Raw genomic sequence first — 15,956 nt, 5'->3', positions numbered from 1 at the left:
AAAAATACCTTTTTAAAGGCAACTTTACAATACAATATTGAGTTCTTTTAAGTACAAAAATAATCCCTTCTTGAATCATTGGGCAGAAACTACAACTTATTCATGAGAACTGGCTGATGTCTTTCATTTTTCAGGATTGTATTAACACATTCTTGAACAGTAGAGACAAGCAAACTGTTTGGAAAAACAAATATTGTGTCATTGCTCATCTGAGGTTGGATAGACGCAGTAAGAGTTCAAAGACCGTGAGTCAGAGTTTGTCTTACACCAACAGGAAAATAACCCTGACATTTGAAAGCTTAAGTTCTTAACGAAACAGAAAACTTTCAAGTACTAAGATAATCGAGGGTAAAAGGAAAACATTTACTTAAATAGCTGCAGTTCATTCATTCTCTTTCCAAACCTGTCCTACAGTAGTGAGGTGTCTTGGGTTACCAGCCTATCACAGGACGTTAGCAGCTGTTTTGTACCAAACATTTACCTTATTCAGTTTTTTAATCAATTGCTGCTTCTAGAAATAACTTTATAAAAAAGCCAAAATATTAGCCGACGCTGCATGATGCAGAACATCATGCAGCGTCAAAACACTCTAAAAGTTGTCTTTATCTACTTTGTAGCATAATAATTAGTACCTTCTAGATTTTGTACCAACAGAAGCAACATCCTTGTTTTGTACATTTGAATTTTTTGCCTGAAATGACGATGCACCTGCTGATTTTTGTAATAATTGCTAAATAAAGAGGACAAGGTCAGGACGACTTGTTGACAATCAATGCAGAAAAAAAATAATAATAAAGAAGAGCTTTGATATATTAACATAAAATATCCTTTCCTGATTCACATGTTTATTCCGTCATTAAAAAACATAAAAAAGATGATTAATGCATCATTGCACAACGGTGCATTATAGTGTAAACAATAGCTGTCACAGTACGCATTATTAACAAAGACACACAATTTAACACAGTTAAGGTCATTGTAGTAAATAAGGTCCACTGTAGCTTATAATACGGATTAATTGATTTCATTCAATACTTAAGATATTAGTGAAGATATTAAAAAAATCACAACAAATATGCATCAACTTCAATCACAAATTCTTTGATACCAACACTGATGGCAATATAGGAACTATTTCTTTTATTATATTTCTATTGTTTAAAAACGTTAATTTTCCTTATTAGTCATTTATAAATTTTAACAAGATGATCTACGTAATCATTCACAAAAACAATACAAAAAATAGATTTTATTTAATGTATACTTGGGTTTTTTAAGTTTTTTGGTGTAGAGAAACAAGGTGTATTTTAACATAATTCACCATGTTTGATGATTAGCTGTTAATATTACTGCATAGTTTGAAAACATCTTAGGTTTAGCCTGAGCCATTTGGGAGCAAAAAAAAACTACATGAGGTCTACCGGCATTAAATCGCAAATGGATTTTCCATTGTTTTCCTAAGTGGATCAGGAATGTCGAAACATTTTCCCGAAACATACAAAGGACCTTTTGAGTCATGATCAGTAAAACAGGCACAACCATTATGGAAATCTCTCAAGGCAATCGCAGAGGAAATATTTTTTTCTGGCCTGAAATAAAAACGTGGAATGGATGCGTTTCCACTTTTTGGAGACTCAGAATAACAACGCAGTCAGCATTTTTGTTGCAGTGCAGGAAATGCGAGCAAACTCTACGGAAGCGAACAGCGTTTCGACTTTTCCCCAGGGTCACGGAGCGGGGCCACAAAGTTGACTCAAACTCAAGGAAACAACTGAAAGCTGATGGATAAAGATCCAACACAGCTCCAACTTAGTTTTTTCTAGACAGCCAGACAACAGAGGTGACCGCATGTTGTTTATGTGCAGAAAGCTTACAGAGTGAGTTAAGTAGCTGTAGTCCTAAATATAGACAATTTATGCTAATCTCCCCCGGATTTCCCATGATACGTGCTGCATTAAAGAGGAGTAACTTGTTGGGGCCAAATAACATTTGAGAAAATTACCGTAACTGCAATCAGCCTGCAGTCATTTACTGTCTACAGTGTGCTTGTTGTGACAGGCACCTTAAGCAGCGTAGGTGAACTCCTGAACAGTAGGACACGAACTGATTATGTGGGGAAAAAAATTAGACTTGTATGACACAAATCTTAATCACTTTTTGACTTGATCTTGGAGCTAGAGTTGCACTTTTCTACTTTTGTCTTGGATGCATATTATGGCATGCATTAATGCAACAGTTCTGTGCTCTAAAAGTGTCAACAACACTACTCTTCTGTAACTTTCAGGTGCATTTTCTTCACTTTTTTCCCCACATATATTTTTTAAAATGAAATGAACTATTAAAAGCAAAAGCCTTGAGACCAAATCTGTTGTGAGCAAGCGGTATGAAAATGCGTTGAAATTAATTGAACACAATTGAGAAGGAAAATATGTAAAAATGGTGTTTGCCCTTTAAATGCTTCTTTGCCCTAAAATGCAACATCTGCAATCTAGAAAAAAAACAAAAAAAACAAAACTATTGCACGTTAGTGTAAACAGATCTACTAGTGTTAGAGACTGAAAGTTATTTTTGCTCACAAAATCTTAAGTCGCTTCCTTTTTCACTTTTACATATGTTTTAAAGCTTTTGGTTTTTTTGGTTAAAAAAAAGATGACGCCCTTACGACTTATGCCAGAAAACAAGTGTCGTTCCAGCTTTTCTCAAATAAAAAATGCTGATGTAGGCAGCTTCGCAGGCCAATCAGCACCAATCTTTTTCTAAACACAAAAGCAACCGTGCGAGCACACTGGCGAATGTCTTGCACTAAAAACATCCCTTTTTTGAGATAAGGTTAACTCGAACAGAAGCTAAGCAGCGATTGCCTTCCTGTTATCTTGAACAGTGTGCAACAGACCTAAGGAAATGAGCTAAACAGAACAGCTGCAGGTTTGCAGGGAGGAAGCTGATCGGTAGAAAGGAAAGGCAGAACCTTGCACTTTAGCTGAACCATCATATCGGAGAGGCATTACATCATAATGACAATAATATTTCAAGCTGAACCAAATGGCTTAGAGTCTGCTTTTTGTTTTGTTAGTGTTTCACATGTTGCTCCCTAATACTTAAACTTAAAACAATTCAAGCTGTGGATACAGTGAAGTTGAGATGAACCATGTTGTTGGTGCAAACAGCATTCCCCTTACGTCCTCATGTATTAGTAGATTTAAACAAAAACACTGAGCAAGTGTTCAGTTGATAAGGCTCTTCCAGGTACTGTTTAGATTCTGCAAAGAGCAATTTGCATTTACTGCACAGCTGCTATGCAGCAGGCTGTAATAATGTCTACTTTTAGAATGATGTATGATGTCTTAGTGTGTTGGTCCCAACCGACAGGCTGCCCTGCATATCGAACTTCACGCTAAATCCTTCACTTCAACGCAACGGGTTATTTGTGGAGTTCAAAAAGAGTGTAAAAGGTTAAACAAAACTAAGTCACATTTTTTTGATTTTTGTTGATTAAATTCCCTGCTGCTCCAACCTCAGAGATCGTTATAGTTAAATCACCGAATCGGCCGATCATCTCTGCGTTTCGAGCGTCGTGGGCTGGTACACGGGAACCCCGGGTTCCACCAGAGGAGGCCGGCCTCTGATCATGTCGGCTGCCTTCTCCGCCATCATGATCGTAGGGGCGTTCAGGTTCCCGCTCACGATGCTGGGCATGATGGAAGCGTCGACTACTCGCAGTCGCTCCAGACCCAGGACGCGTGCGCTCGAGTCCACCACCGCCGTTGGATCGGAGGCGGACCCCATTTTGCAGGTGCAGGAGGGATGGTAGGCGCTGTCGGCCTTCTGGCGGACGAAAGCGTCGATGTCGGCATCCGACTGGACCTGGAGACCGGGCTGGACCTCGGGACCGCGGAACTGGTCGAAGGCACTCTGAGCGAAAATTTCTCTGGACAGTTTGACGCACTCCCTGAATTCCCACACATCAATATCTGCAAAGATCAGATAGCAAACACACATGATTCTGTTTTATCTTCTGCTCTATTTCAGTCAAGCAACCCTCTTCGGTTCTTACCAGTGGAGAGATAGTTTGGCTGGAGAATTGGGTGATCGGTGGGATTGGCACTTTTCAGCTTCATCCAGCCAATGCTAGTGCTTCTCATTGGTCCAACATGAACCTAGGACATGAGAACACTCCTTATTTTTGAAGACTTTTACACTTTTAGAGATGTTGGCAGGATAGCAGAGGCTCCAGCAGATTAAGCTTAATAAATAATTTACTCAGATAAAAACCAGTCAACTAAGAAAATAGGACTTCACAACAATGGTAAGTGATACTGGGATTTTTTAAATTAATTTCTTATAGGAAAATTGTTCATAAAGCCCTTAAGAAAGTATTTTTTGAGTCACCTCTGTTGGCCCTGTCGAGAACAGATGTTTTCATTTTATGAACAGCAACATATTTACTTTTGTTACACTCCTTGTCTGAGTTACTGTGCGATGGTGCTGTCATCTAAGGACCTGAGAGTCAAACTCTGATCATATCTCTGATGTCTGACATTTGCCATGTCCCTGGATCCAAAGTTTTTAAATCTTGTGTCCAGGTAGGGGCTGCTACTGAGACCCCAAAAGGCTTCAATGCTCCTGAATCAGTGCTGGTACTCTACTAACAGCACACCTGCTAGCTTGCTGCCTTGGAGCCTTATGAGATGCAGTCAAGCTTCCAAGTAATGTTACCATCAGGAAGATCACCTTTGAGACAGACAAATGTTTTTCAGATTATATCTCTCTTGCTGCTTCTTCAAATGGTCTCTGGGTGTCAAGGGAGAGCCCCACCACTGACCACGCATAGTGAGCTGTACCCAAGAAAGCAAAGTACAACTGCTTCCTTTTTCTCAATTGTCTCTTAAACTTGTAGAATACACAGTTCCAGTGTGCTTCAACTGATTGGATGAGTTTGTGCTCTGGAAACTTACAACGTTTCTGGATGTGCAAAGCATGGATAACGTGCCCGACCTACTTTGTGAAACAGCTGCGACCATGTTGGCACCAATATCTGAGACTACTCCCTGAGTTCTGGTAGTTCTGTCCTATTCTTCAGTGATTCTTTTCAATTTGAAGATATCTTGATTCCCACTTGTGTCTAAATATCAGCAATTTTTTTTTTTTACTTTTGAGAGACAAATACAAAGTAAGTGGGTGTTTTTCTCATAAGGAAAGGATTTTTTTCACGGAGATCGGAGAAGTGCCTTCAGTAAACTCTTAAAACCGTTCTGTTGAGAGAGCTTGTAGGTCCTTCATGATCATCGCAGCAATGCAAAAATATTGGGATACCGTTGTCTGTAACCTCTATAGGAATACCATTTTTCCTTTAATTAACACAAAAGGATGAGCATATTCATCCTATATTCATATTTTAAGTTTGTGGTACATATATTATTTTTGAGTTCCAGTATGATTTTATTCAGCTGCCTGAGTAGATGATAATAGTTTAATTAGTCTGCATCTCTGATCAACTTTTACCAACGTTTTATCTTGGAGTTCACCAGAGGGTGAACTGCTTTGATATGTTTATGTAAATTTATGGTGTTACCACAGTGATAAATTCTCTCTTCTGCAAAGGGAGGGTGAAGTGAGCCTGCATGATCGAGGAGTCGAGGGGCGCGGGAGGACGCGCCGTCTGTACTGACAGTGCTGGAGAGAAGCTGCACTTATGAGGAAATTAAACAAGTGTATTTGAAAGAGAGCAGATGTTTTTAATATAAACATTACAAAGGTATGACATCTTGGAGTCATATTAAAAAAGTAAGCTCTTAATGTTTGGCATTAACATTTGGCATGAACTCTGGGAAAATTTCTGAAATTTGCAGGACATTTGGAAGAGACAACAGTATTGACAACAACAGTAATACCAATGCTCACCTTGGTGTCTATTTGAATCAATGCGCCCAACCCTACTTAAACAACTTCACCCATTTTAGGTAGTTTTGCACTGTAGAATTTGTTTATTTTTATAAGTCTCCTCTTAAATGATCTATCTGCAGGGAAAGACGGAGTTAACCCACAGCTATTTTCCTTTGTATAAGGCACTTATTAGTTGGGAGGTTCAATTCTCTGGAAGAGAGAATCATTTCCCGAGAAATTACTGTGAAGAGCCAAGTTTGTGATTTTAATGTGAGTTTCCATGGAACAGTAAAGGGAACTCTGTATCTAATCCTTTGTCTCTTCAACCTCTTGTTAGAATAAAGTTTATTAATAGCAGTCTAAATGAAAGTAATGAATAAATTTGGCCGCCCGGACTGCCCACAGTCAGGAGGAAGAAAAAGAAAAGAGCATATTTGTTATTTGTCGCACCTGATACGCTTCTATCTTTGAAGGAACCCGGCCGTGGTCAATAACTTGTGAAGGCAGAAAATGAAACTGAATGTCAGGGTGTGTGATGTGAGGTCGACTGCGGATAAACCCTCCGCTCTCCAAGTGGGCTGTAGCTCCGTAGCCTGGGGGAAGAAGATTGAGATGATAAAAAAAAACAAAACACACAATCACAAAGCTGATAAAAAAAAGTAAGTGTGCCAACTGTATGTCTGGCACAGCTAATGTTCCTAATTGCCAAACCACAAGGTGGTTTCCTGCAGTAAACAATTGTCAATCAGTGCATTTCGTCACCACGCAGAACATTTCACAGAAACACCGAGTTATATTTGAGGCAAATTCTGCGAATTGCATTGAGTAAAAATTGAAAAAAAAAATTCCTACAGGGTATATACTGTATGTGTCTTAGTTTTGTAAATAAACAAAACATTTAGGTAAAATAACAAAAATATTATAATGTTGGGAAACAACGTAGAACAACGTTTCCCAACCGTGGTCCTAGGCCTGTCGCGATAAACGATAAATCGATTAATCGTACGATAAATTAAAACTATCGACGTCATTTCAATTATCGGCATTATCGTCTCTTCCGGCCTTTTTCTCTTTCTGTTGATGACACCGAATGAAAAAAGGCTCAACTCCGGTGCTTTCCACTGACCCTTCTTTCTCATTTCCTTAGAGTAAAGCCCAGGGCACACGACACGATCTTAGAGCTGTCGGCTGATTGTCGGCCCATTTTTAAAACCTGACAGACCACACATTAGCCGACAGAAATCCTTGGTATAACAGTTCGATCGGGTTCGTTCCTGCCGTGTGGTGTCCAACAATGGGCACAAAATAATGGCTACAAGTCCAGTGAACTAATTTTAAAACCAGGCATTAATCAATGCTTTACTACAATCTGCCTGCAATGCATGTGGCTAGTGTCAGCGTAAAGTCCTGACTGAATGAAAATCATTAGAACCTATTTACGTCACGTTAACGAAGAACAGCTGAAAAGTTACCGGGTTTATCAACTGTGGTAGCAATTTAGCTCCAACTCCTCCTCTTGTCATTTCTATATTCTTTGCATGTTGAATAAACATTAATGTTGTTTCCACGTCGGCTGGACTTCCGGTTGCGCCGTGTCAGCTGTTTGGGATTCCCGGACGTAATTTCCCCTCAGAAAACACGGAGGAGAATCCGCGCTTTCTGATTGGCTGCCTGTCACATTCAACAGGTTGCGTTAAGATCCCAGTCGGGAAAAACCCCTGATTTAGATCAGAGCGGCAACGACGATCTACCATAACACACCACACAATCTTAGAAATACCAACGTTTTAAGATTGTTGTAAGGGGAAAAATAGGAGCAAAAAACCATGTAGTGTGAACTATTGCATCAAGATGTGCCCATCTTCTCTATTTAAATCTAATTATTACTGAAGGGCAACATAATATACAGACTTCATAATCTGCACTCTTTTGGTTGAATGCAGTATTTATTTCCACTTTGGCTTTATGTTGTTTAGTTTTTATCAAGTACATTTTTTGTTGATGGAGACTGAGAATCCATTTTATTTTTGGTTGTTTTGTTTATTTTGTTTATCATTTCCAGTGTTAAATATTCTTTTGAAAATAAAGTGTATCTATCTTTGGCAGGAAATCACATGCATTATTACGTCATTTCCATTAAATCAGTGTAAAAAGGTCTTCAGACAATATTATCGTTTATCGCAATAATTTTTTGAGACAATTAATCGGTCAGCAAAATTTGCTATCGTGACAGGCCTACGTGGTCCTCAAGGCACACTGCCTTGTATAATAAAGGTGCTTCGCTTCAGCACGCCTGATTTTAACTGGAGGCCAATTTAGGTTTCTGATAAACCTGACATCTGACTCAGGGTTTGTTTCAAGCAGGAGCACATCTGAAACAGGTGGGACATCTGAAACGGCCAGGGTCGGGAAACACTTCCATAAAATATGTACATTTCACAAGATTATTATGCTCTCACATGTATTTCTGCAGGGCATTGGAAATTATTTGTGACATAAAAGCACAAAGTAGTGCACCGCGCTAATGTGGAAAGAAAATGACAAAATAATGAAGAACTTTTCAAAACCATTTACAAATAAAAGTTTGAAATGTGTGACCTACATTTGTTTTCACCAGGTCTGGGCGATATGGCTGAAGAACGATACGAGCATTTCATATCCGGTAAAGTAAAGTATTGGTTAGGGTTTTTTTTTTGTTTTAAATACTTAAAATACTGCCAATTATAATTATGTTTTAGTCATAATTTTCTCTCAAGCGGTTGAGCTGTTTGCTCTCCTCGTTGTTTATTTCTGAGCAGTTATGAGGCACGGTGGCGAAACATGAATCTGCTGATGCACAAGTCACATTAGAGGCTTGCCATAAGCCATATGGAAAACACAGAAAAGCAAACTGGTCACGTGAAGTAGAAATGTCATTTTTCAGATTCTGATCAGCACAAAATGCAAAATGCTGAAAGTCATGCATCATTTTAATTCCACTTCAGCAGTAAGAACTACTTGTGTTTCGTCTAACATACGACTGCAATAAAGTGCATCAAAGTTTTGCATAATTGTAATGTGATAAAACAGTAAAAACGTCAGGGTGTATAAATACATTTGCAAGGTGAATTTGGTTACCGGTAAAAAGAGTGAGCCACTCGAGGCCAATCTTGATCATGTGGAAAGGTTTCTGCGCCTTGTACAAGGTGATGGGCTGAGTGCACTGCTGCTGGACGTACAGCTCCAAGTGGTCCTGCAGATTATTGCCAACGCCTGAACAACAGGGTGAAAAAGACAGAAGCTTTTGTTCAGTTTAATCCAAATCCAATTAAAAAAATACGTCAATAAATATAACCTTATTACGTTTTTGCTGAAAGGCAGAATATGCAAGTTTGTTCAAAGAGTTATTATGCAGTTGACAGTGATGACAGGGGACAGAAAGGATTCTCAGTAGTGGTTTGTATTGCGGTGAATCTGAAGAAGCTTCTTATTCATTCATTCAGTAAAAGTATTCTGAGCATTTCTGCAGTTGGCAGGACTCTAACTTGAAGCCTGAGGTAGCCTGGTAAAAACCAGGCCTGTTTGTCTTGTGCAGATAGTCTGGGATCTCGACTATTGAGAAACGATTGCTTCCCGTTTTAAATTTCCAATAGTTAACGTTAACGTTGACGTATGAATTACGCCAATTCAAGGCTACGACGCTTACCGGAAATTGTCTGCTCTGTAAACAACCATCCTCCGCTACGAAGAGAGACGTGCTGATCCGAACGAGGCAACTGTTAATGTTTATTCAATATGTGGAAGCGAGGCCATCACAGACTGTCTCCGCTGCCATTGCTAAAACTACAGGCAGACTACAATTCTAAAACAGCGCAGAAAATCAATGTCATCATTCACTTCTTCTGTTCCCTGATTGGTCTGGTACAACATCTAGCAGAGGGAATCCAAGCGAGTGAGAGAAAGCCCAGATTGTGATGTAAGCAACATCTTTTTTTGAGTGAAGTTACACGGGAAGGCGATAGCCAGGCTAAGTCGGAGGTGTACGCGGTGAAAATGAATGGTGAGAGTAAAATCCCCTGTGGTGCTCCACTACTGCTGACTTTATCAAACAAAACATTTTAGTCTCGTAGTCCGTAGTTTCTTTGTAAGGTAATCAATCCAAGTAATTGTTGAGCCACCTACTTGAAAAACATTTTCTATTAGAGAAAGAAAACAACATGCTTGTAAAGTTACAGTGGTTGTGCAACAGCTGCCTCCTTCAGCTTTACTAGAGCCAGCTACCAAAGCACGGAAAGGTCAAAAAGTGACTCAAAATCCTACCGCATCAAGATCTAATCTCCAGCAGAGAATGCATCCATCGCAAAGTCAACAGAGTCTTTAAACTTCACGCACCTGGCAAGTGCTGAATGACAGGAATACCCAGGTCTTTCAGTTCATCTGCATTTCCCACACCAGACAGCATGAGTAGCTGAGGGGAATTGATAGCTCCTCCACTCAAGATCACTTCTTTATCTGCAAACACCTGGACAATAATGGAAAAACTGAGTCTGTGAGCTGTTGTAAAGAAGAAAGGCATGAAAAATGGTAACCGTGATTTAAATAAAAATACATCTTTAATCGGTTTTTTTAATCTACTGTATTACGTGAGATAGTTGTGCTTCTTACTCTCTTTTTCTCTCCGTTCTTCACGTACTCCACCCCTACAGCACGCTTGCCATCAAACAAGATCTTGGTGGTCATGCAGTGCACCTCCGTCTTCAGATTGGGCCGACCCAATGCAGGTCTGAGGTAGGCACTGGCAGAGCTCCATCTCTTCCCTGGAAACATGTGTTCATTCGGACAAGATTTATTTGTGCAGTAAAATCCTGGAGATTAGTGGTATTTACTTTTTCCACCCAGCTCAGCGCTCCATTTTTGAGACGATACAATCCCCAGTTCTAAAGATTTTGCTTTAGCTCTAGATTAGAAGTTTGGTTTTCAGTAGTGGCCAATTTACTGATATTTTCGAACATTTCAGTGTTGGCAATTAAACCAAAACATACAAAAGATGAAATATAGGATCATATTTCACATTTTGCAACAATCATGAAGTTTCTTTTCTCACTGAGAACACATTATTTCAGCATTTCAATTCAGTTTTCTGATGATCTTGAAGGTTTTCACAGCACTTATAATCTCGTTAGCATTAGCAAGTTTTCCCTCTTACTAATGCGCTAAGGGACTACATAAGCACCATATTGGATGAGATGCTCGGACATTTGGGGCGATTATTAAATAATTAAGCACCTGTAAGAAAATTACAAAAAATAAAGTTATTAGGCTCATTGGTTAGTTAATTAAAGCATCTTCTGTATTAAGCCTAACCTGATCTCAATACCACCAATGCAGTCTTTAACTCCTCTTTCCATCATTTTTATTAAACCTCAAGTGTTTTGCTCTCTGTTTCTGTTACCTTTGTAGACGGTCATGTCCATCCAGCCAACGCCTTCCTGTTGGTATCCATTCATGTCATCAGTGAAGGGGTATCCTGCCTGCTGGCCTGCTTCGATAAAAGCCTTGTGCAGGGGATGGTTGGTCTTTCCTCTGGACACGTGAAGAGGTCCGCTGCCACCTCTGTACCTACAATACAAAGATGGAAAAACACAATATTACAATATCTCACAAATGCTTAGTAGGTTTCAAACTCCAGCAGGAAGTGTGGGAGTATCATATAAGCACCTCTCCTACAAAATGTTCATTAATGTTAGACAATTGTCTTATTAATGTTGATAATAACAAAGCTACTTAGCATACGTTATGTAGTCCAGACACTATGTCTATACTAATGAAGATTCACTCATCTCAGAATGATAATTGCTTTAAGTTGGACATATTTACTAATTAGTTCAATTAGTAGTTTATGCAGTCCTGAGTCCCTCTATGGCTGTGAATAAAGCCCTGTCATTTCAGCCAAAGAGAGAATATTAAGAATACAATAACTAAACCAAACTGTGACTCACAAAAGATAACCTACTCAGTCCAGACTAAACGCTTTATCTCAAGAATAAAGGGCGCATCAGAAACAGCACACAGGACAAGAGCTGTTGCTTCAGGAAGTGCCTCACATTTCTTTTCATTTGCACCCCCGTAAAATTTATTTTCACACTCACCAGTACAGGTGGCAACAGTGTTGCCACAACTTATGTAATTAGCGTCTGGGAAAAAATGTGAATCGTGATAAAACAAGAAGCGGAGTTTCAAATTTCCGTTAGCAAAGACACATTGACACTCTGGACACATTTCTGTTCATCTTAAAACAGACATAGACAGACTTTGTTGTCATTCAATTAAAGTAAGCCTATTACATCTAAAGTGTCCTCTTGTACCTAGAATATAGGGTTAGGGTAGGGTGAAATACATGCAGGAAAACTTTTTTCCATTGACTGAAGTCGCTTGGCTTCTGGTGTTGAACTTTCTATGAGGGTTTGAAATGTATTATACTGTGTTCATACTATCAGACTGATGAACCTGATGATGTTTTCTAATCCTAGAAGACTGATAGTAATGTTCAGACTGTTTTTGCTCAAACTATTTTCCCATTGCTGGTTCTATGACAGCAAAAGTAAATGTTCAATTAATATCTGCCAATTATGAATACACACTATTATTTCATACCGTCTACTATCACAGCTCCAATACTTGATAGAACCTCTGTAGTGGAGTCGTCTTTTTGATAAAGGGTAAGTTTTATTTTTAAAGTAGTCTCATGATTGTGTGGCTTTGATTGCATAAGGGTAAAGATTTACAGCCAATAAAAAAAAAAAGATTTTATTAAATGCATTGTCACTTTATGATAAAAGATCATATCGCCCATTTTTAGATTCTGTCAAACGGATGCAAATAAAAAGTAATTGACCAAATAAATAAAGCCATTTGAAGATAGTACCTGTTTTCTCCCAGTTCATGGCACTGAGCTTTTCTGAAGTAAGGCAGACAATGCTCATAGTCCCATCCCTCTGCACCCTCTCTCTGCCAGCGGTTGTAGTCCTCTGCATGCCCACGGATGTAAACCATGGCATTAAGTGAGGAGGATCCTCCCCAGACTCGACCCCTGGGCCAGTACAGCACCCTGTTGTCCATTTGGGCCTGGGGTAAAGTGTGGTAGAACCAGTTATACCTGAAGAGGCGTGAAAAGAAACACAGCAGGACAATTAAAAGAAAATTCTGAGCTCTGAATTATTATCAAAACAAAGGTTTATCAGTCACTGGCGTAAACTGAGGATGATCTAATTGCTTAAATTTATACTCAATCACCGTACTTGTCATCACAGAGGTTGTAGGTCAGCGCGGCTGGCATGTGGATCTTCCACGAGAGTCGGGAGCTTCCCAGCCACTTGTCCTTGGGTCCGGCCTCCAACAGACACACGGACTCCTGGGCGTCTTCTGTCAGGCGATTGGCGAGGACGCAACCTGCTGACCCTGCCCCAATAACCACATAGCTATAGGATGGAGTTTTCTGATTGGATGCAGGTGAGGATGAAGCGTTCTGGTGAGAAGCTGAGGTAGTGAAACATCTGCAATCGAGCAGGAGAGGTTAAAAAGAAGTCCCGTATGTTTGGCCATTTCTTTTGAAAAAGTGCGTCAAGAAAGCACCTGCCGTCCTTCATGAATCTTCTCCAGGTTCCTGTCACAAGTCTCTGAGCTCCTGCTTGACCCATCATGGCCAAAGACGGCATTTTGGGGGATGCTTCCTTTATGAACTGTACATTACAACGATGATTATTTAGCAGAGGACACAAGGTGAGTGTAAAACTGAAACAGAATTGAAACACGGGATGAGGGTTTCTTCAAGTACAGACCTGCCAAATGGAAAACCCAAGTGGGTTTTCCATTTGGCCATATAGGTTTTTCCCAACAGTCAACATTTGTCAAAGGTCAGTGAACTCACTTGTTTTGTCTTTAATTCCTATACCTGTTGTTGTAGTATTAGTACCGGCTAAAATATTGATGCATGACAAACCTCAAGCGTCACACATTTGTGACTAATGCTGAGCAATGGATGTATCATTGTGGTTCTCTTTAAGTTCTCATTTTGCCTTTTCTGTCAAACATGTTCTGACAATTATTTCACCATGTGTGATACTCTGCTGCAAACAGGCTTACTCTGCACTAAAATTTACAGCACCTGCAATAAACTGTCTGGTCTTGCAAATATTTAACTGCAGAAAGTAGTTGCCAGGTCTGCTTATCCCAAGTACCAAGGACCTTAAAGCAAACAAATACAGAAGCACGTTATGCAATTTTGGACATGTTTCAAGTACAGTAGCTGCCTCCGGTACATTGTGTGAGCCTCCAGTTAGTTTTTAATTACTCTGCCATTAAAGAAAAGAAAATTAGACTTTGACGTCTTGCAGGATTACTCTGTCTGGGCCATTGCATTTTTGTACATGTGACATAACGATGTCAGAATTTACAGAAAATATAGTGCAGTTATAAATCAAATAACTGCACTTCGTGTGAGCTGATCATACGGGCCTTTTAACACGGGAAAAACACTGCTATTTTGACCAATGAATGTACAGTGGTCAAATGATACGTAATGGGAGTACTTTCCCATTATGTATCATTTTTAAAACCCAAGGGTTTCACATGTTTGACGTAAGAGCTAACCGTCAGTGCAAAACTCCTTTATCAGCAAATCTTAGTGTTATCTGATTTGGTCATAGACGTGAGGAAAATTTTAAAGCGCCACTATTGTAAATACTTTCCTTTACAACGAAGCCTTGCTCAGAATTTACCACGTCTGGTTTTTCTTTATGTCAGCTGACTCTTACTGATTCCAGTTTTCTCTTTTTCTAAATAGTCAAACTTTAAGAGGGGGGGGGGGGGGGGAGGTGCTGCAGCTTCTTTAGATTATTTAAAAGTTTAGAATAAAAATAAAATGAGACTTAAAAAAATTATTCCTCAAAAAGTATCAAAGCAAACCTTGATGAAATTCAAGTGCAATGTCTATGCATTTGGTTAGATTTAGATCAGTCCAATATAGAAGTATATTTGAACCATTCATAAATATCCTCATTTAATTCCCATTTCAATGGTAGACATCATTTTGACTGAAAATCGTAGAAGCTGTTAGTTTTGATGCATTTAATAAATATCTTTGATTGTTCAGTGCATGACCTGCTGATTACCAATCAAGGTAAAATTGGATGATTCAAGTCCGAGCATCTCTAGCAATTCCTCTTCCATAATAAAAATATAAACAACAATCACCACTAATATTCAGCGCAAGTTAAATAACTGACCAAGGGTTACTTTTTGTTTGTCTTTTTAATTTAAGCACATCATTAATGATTAACAAGCACATAATTAACAATTGTAATTGCACAAGTTCAATGCATTGTGCTAAGAGCCTCATTACTGTGCGCAGACCTGTTCCTCTGTTCAGACATGGCAACACAGACTGACTGCTTCTATTTACAGCTTTCAGTTCAAAGGTGGCGGTGAAACGCGGAACAGAGTACTAGTGTGCTTTATTGTAAAAACTGCTTGCTTAGCACTCAATGACAGCACGCTAGATCCACTGATAACATGAATGTGCAAAAACACTTCTTTCCTAAGATTCAAACTCCACTGTTTAAAGTTTCCATTTTCTACTTTTGCTCCTAAAGGCTACTTTCACGACATTTATTATCAGTCTTTATTCCTACACAATCGATAGGTCTACATCATGTATTTGATTAAACGTACTTTTTTTTTTAAGGATTAAAAAGTTTTTGAAAGTCGAATAAAGTGCTTTACAAATACCGAGTAGTGTGTAAAGCACTGGTGACAGTTTTACAGATTAAACTCCTAACTTTGCTTAGAAAAACTGTGAAACAGCTAGTTAGCTGCTTCTGCTCGATGTTAGGGGAAAACCGCTGCATGTGAATTCAGAAACTACGTTTAATCAAGCTGACCCAGAGTCAGAGGCGCTTCCTACCAACCTACATGAAAATGCATCATTGTCCGTCATGCTAAGTAGTTTTTTTTTTTGTTGTATTTTGCCCTTACCTTCACTTTCAACTGCAGCCGTTCATGAGGGAAAAAAATCAACAAATGTGAGTGGGCGTGGT

The 15,956-nt window shown here is 39.2% G+C and overlaps 1 protein-coding gene across 2 annotated transcripts; it reads right to left on the bottom strand.

The window, feature by feature from the left end:
* Positions 1 to 592: 592 nt before the first annotated feature.
* chdh (choline dehydrogenase) lies at positions 593 to 15,954 on the bottom strand. 2 transcript variants are annotated; one of them, XM_028023386.1, is made up of 11 exons: positions 15,895 to 15,954; positions 13,495 to 13,601; positions 13,161 to 13,415; positions 12,788 to 13,018; positions 11,315 to 11,481; positions 10,528 to 10,679; positions 10,255 to 10,384; positions 9,001 to 9,135; positions 6,334 to 6,476; positions 4,055 to 4,157; positions 3,553 to 3,971 (listed from the first exon to the last, which is right to left on the bottom strand). In XM_028023386.1, the coding sequence occupies exons 2-11, from the start codon at positions 13,575 to 13,577 to the stop codon at positions 3,553 to 3,555; spliced, it is 1,818 nt and encodes a 605-aa protein (XP_027879187.1). In that variant the 5' UTR covers positions 13,578 to 13,601; positions 15,895 to 15,954. The 2 variants fall into 2 exon arrangements, with proteins under 2 accessions (XP_027879195.1, XP_027879187.1); XM_028023394.1 differs by lacking the exon at positions 15,895 to 15,954 and having other exon boundaries at positions 593 to 3,971; positions 13,495 to 13,577.
* Between the last annotated feature and the right edge of the window lie 2 nt (positions 15,955 to 15,956).

This window comes from Xiphophorus couchianus, chromosome 1 (assembly GCF_001444195.1).
Source record: "Xiphophorus couchianus chromosome 1, X_couchianus-1.0, whole genome shotgun sequence".
Taxonomy (NCBI): domain Eukaryota; kingdom Metazoa; phylum Chordata; class Actinopteri; order Cyprinodontiformes; family Poeciliidae; genus Xiphophorus; species Xiphophorus couchianus.
This window is presented reverse-complemented; position numbering and strand designations above follow the sequence as displayed.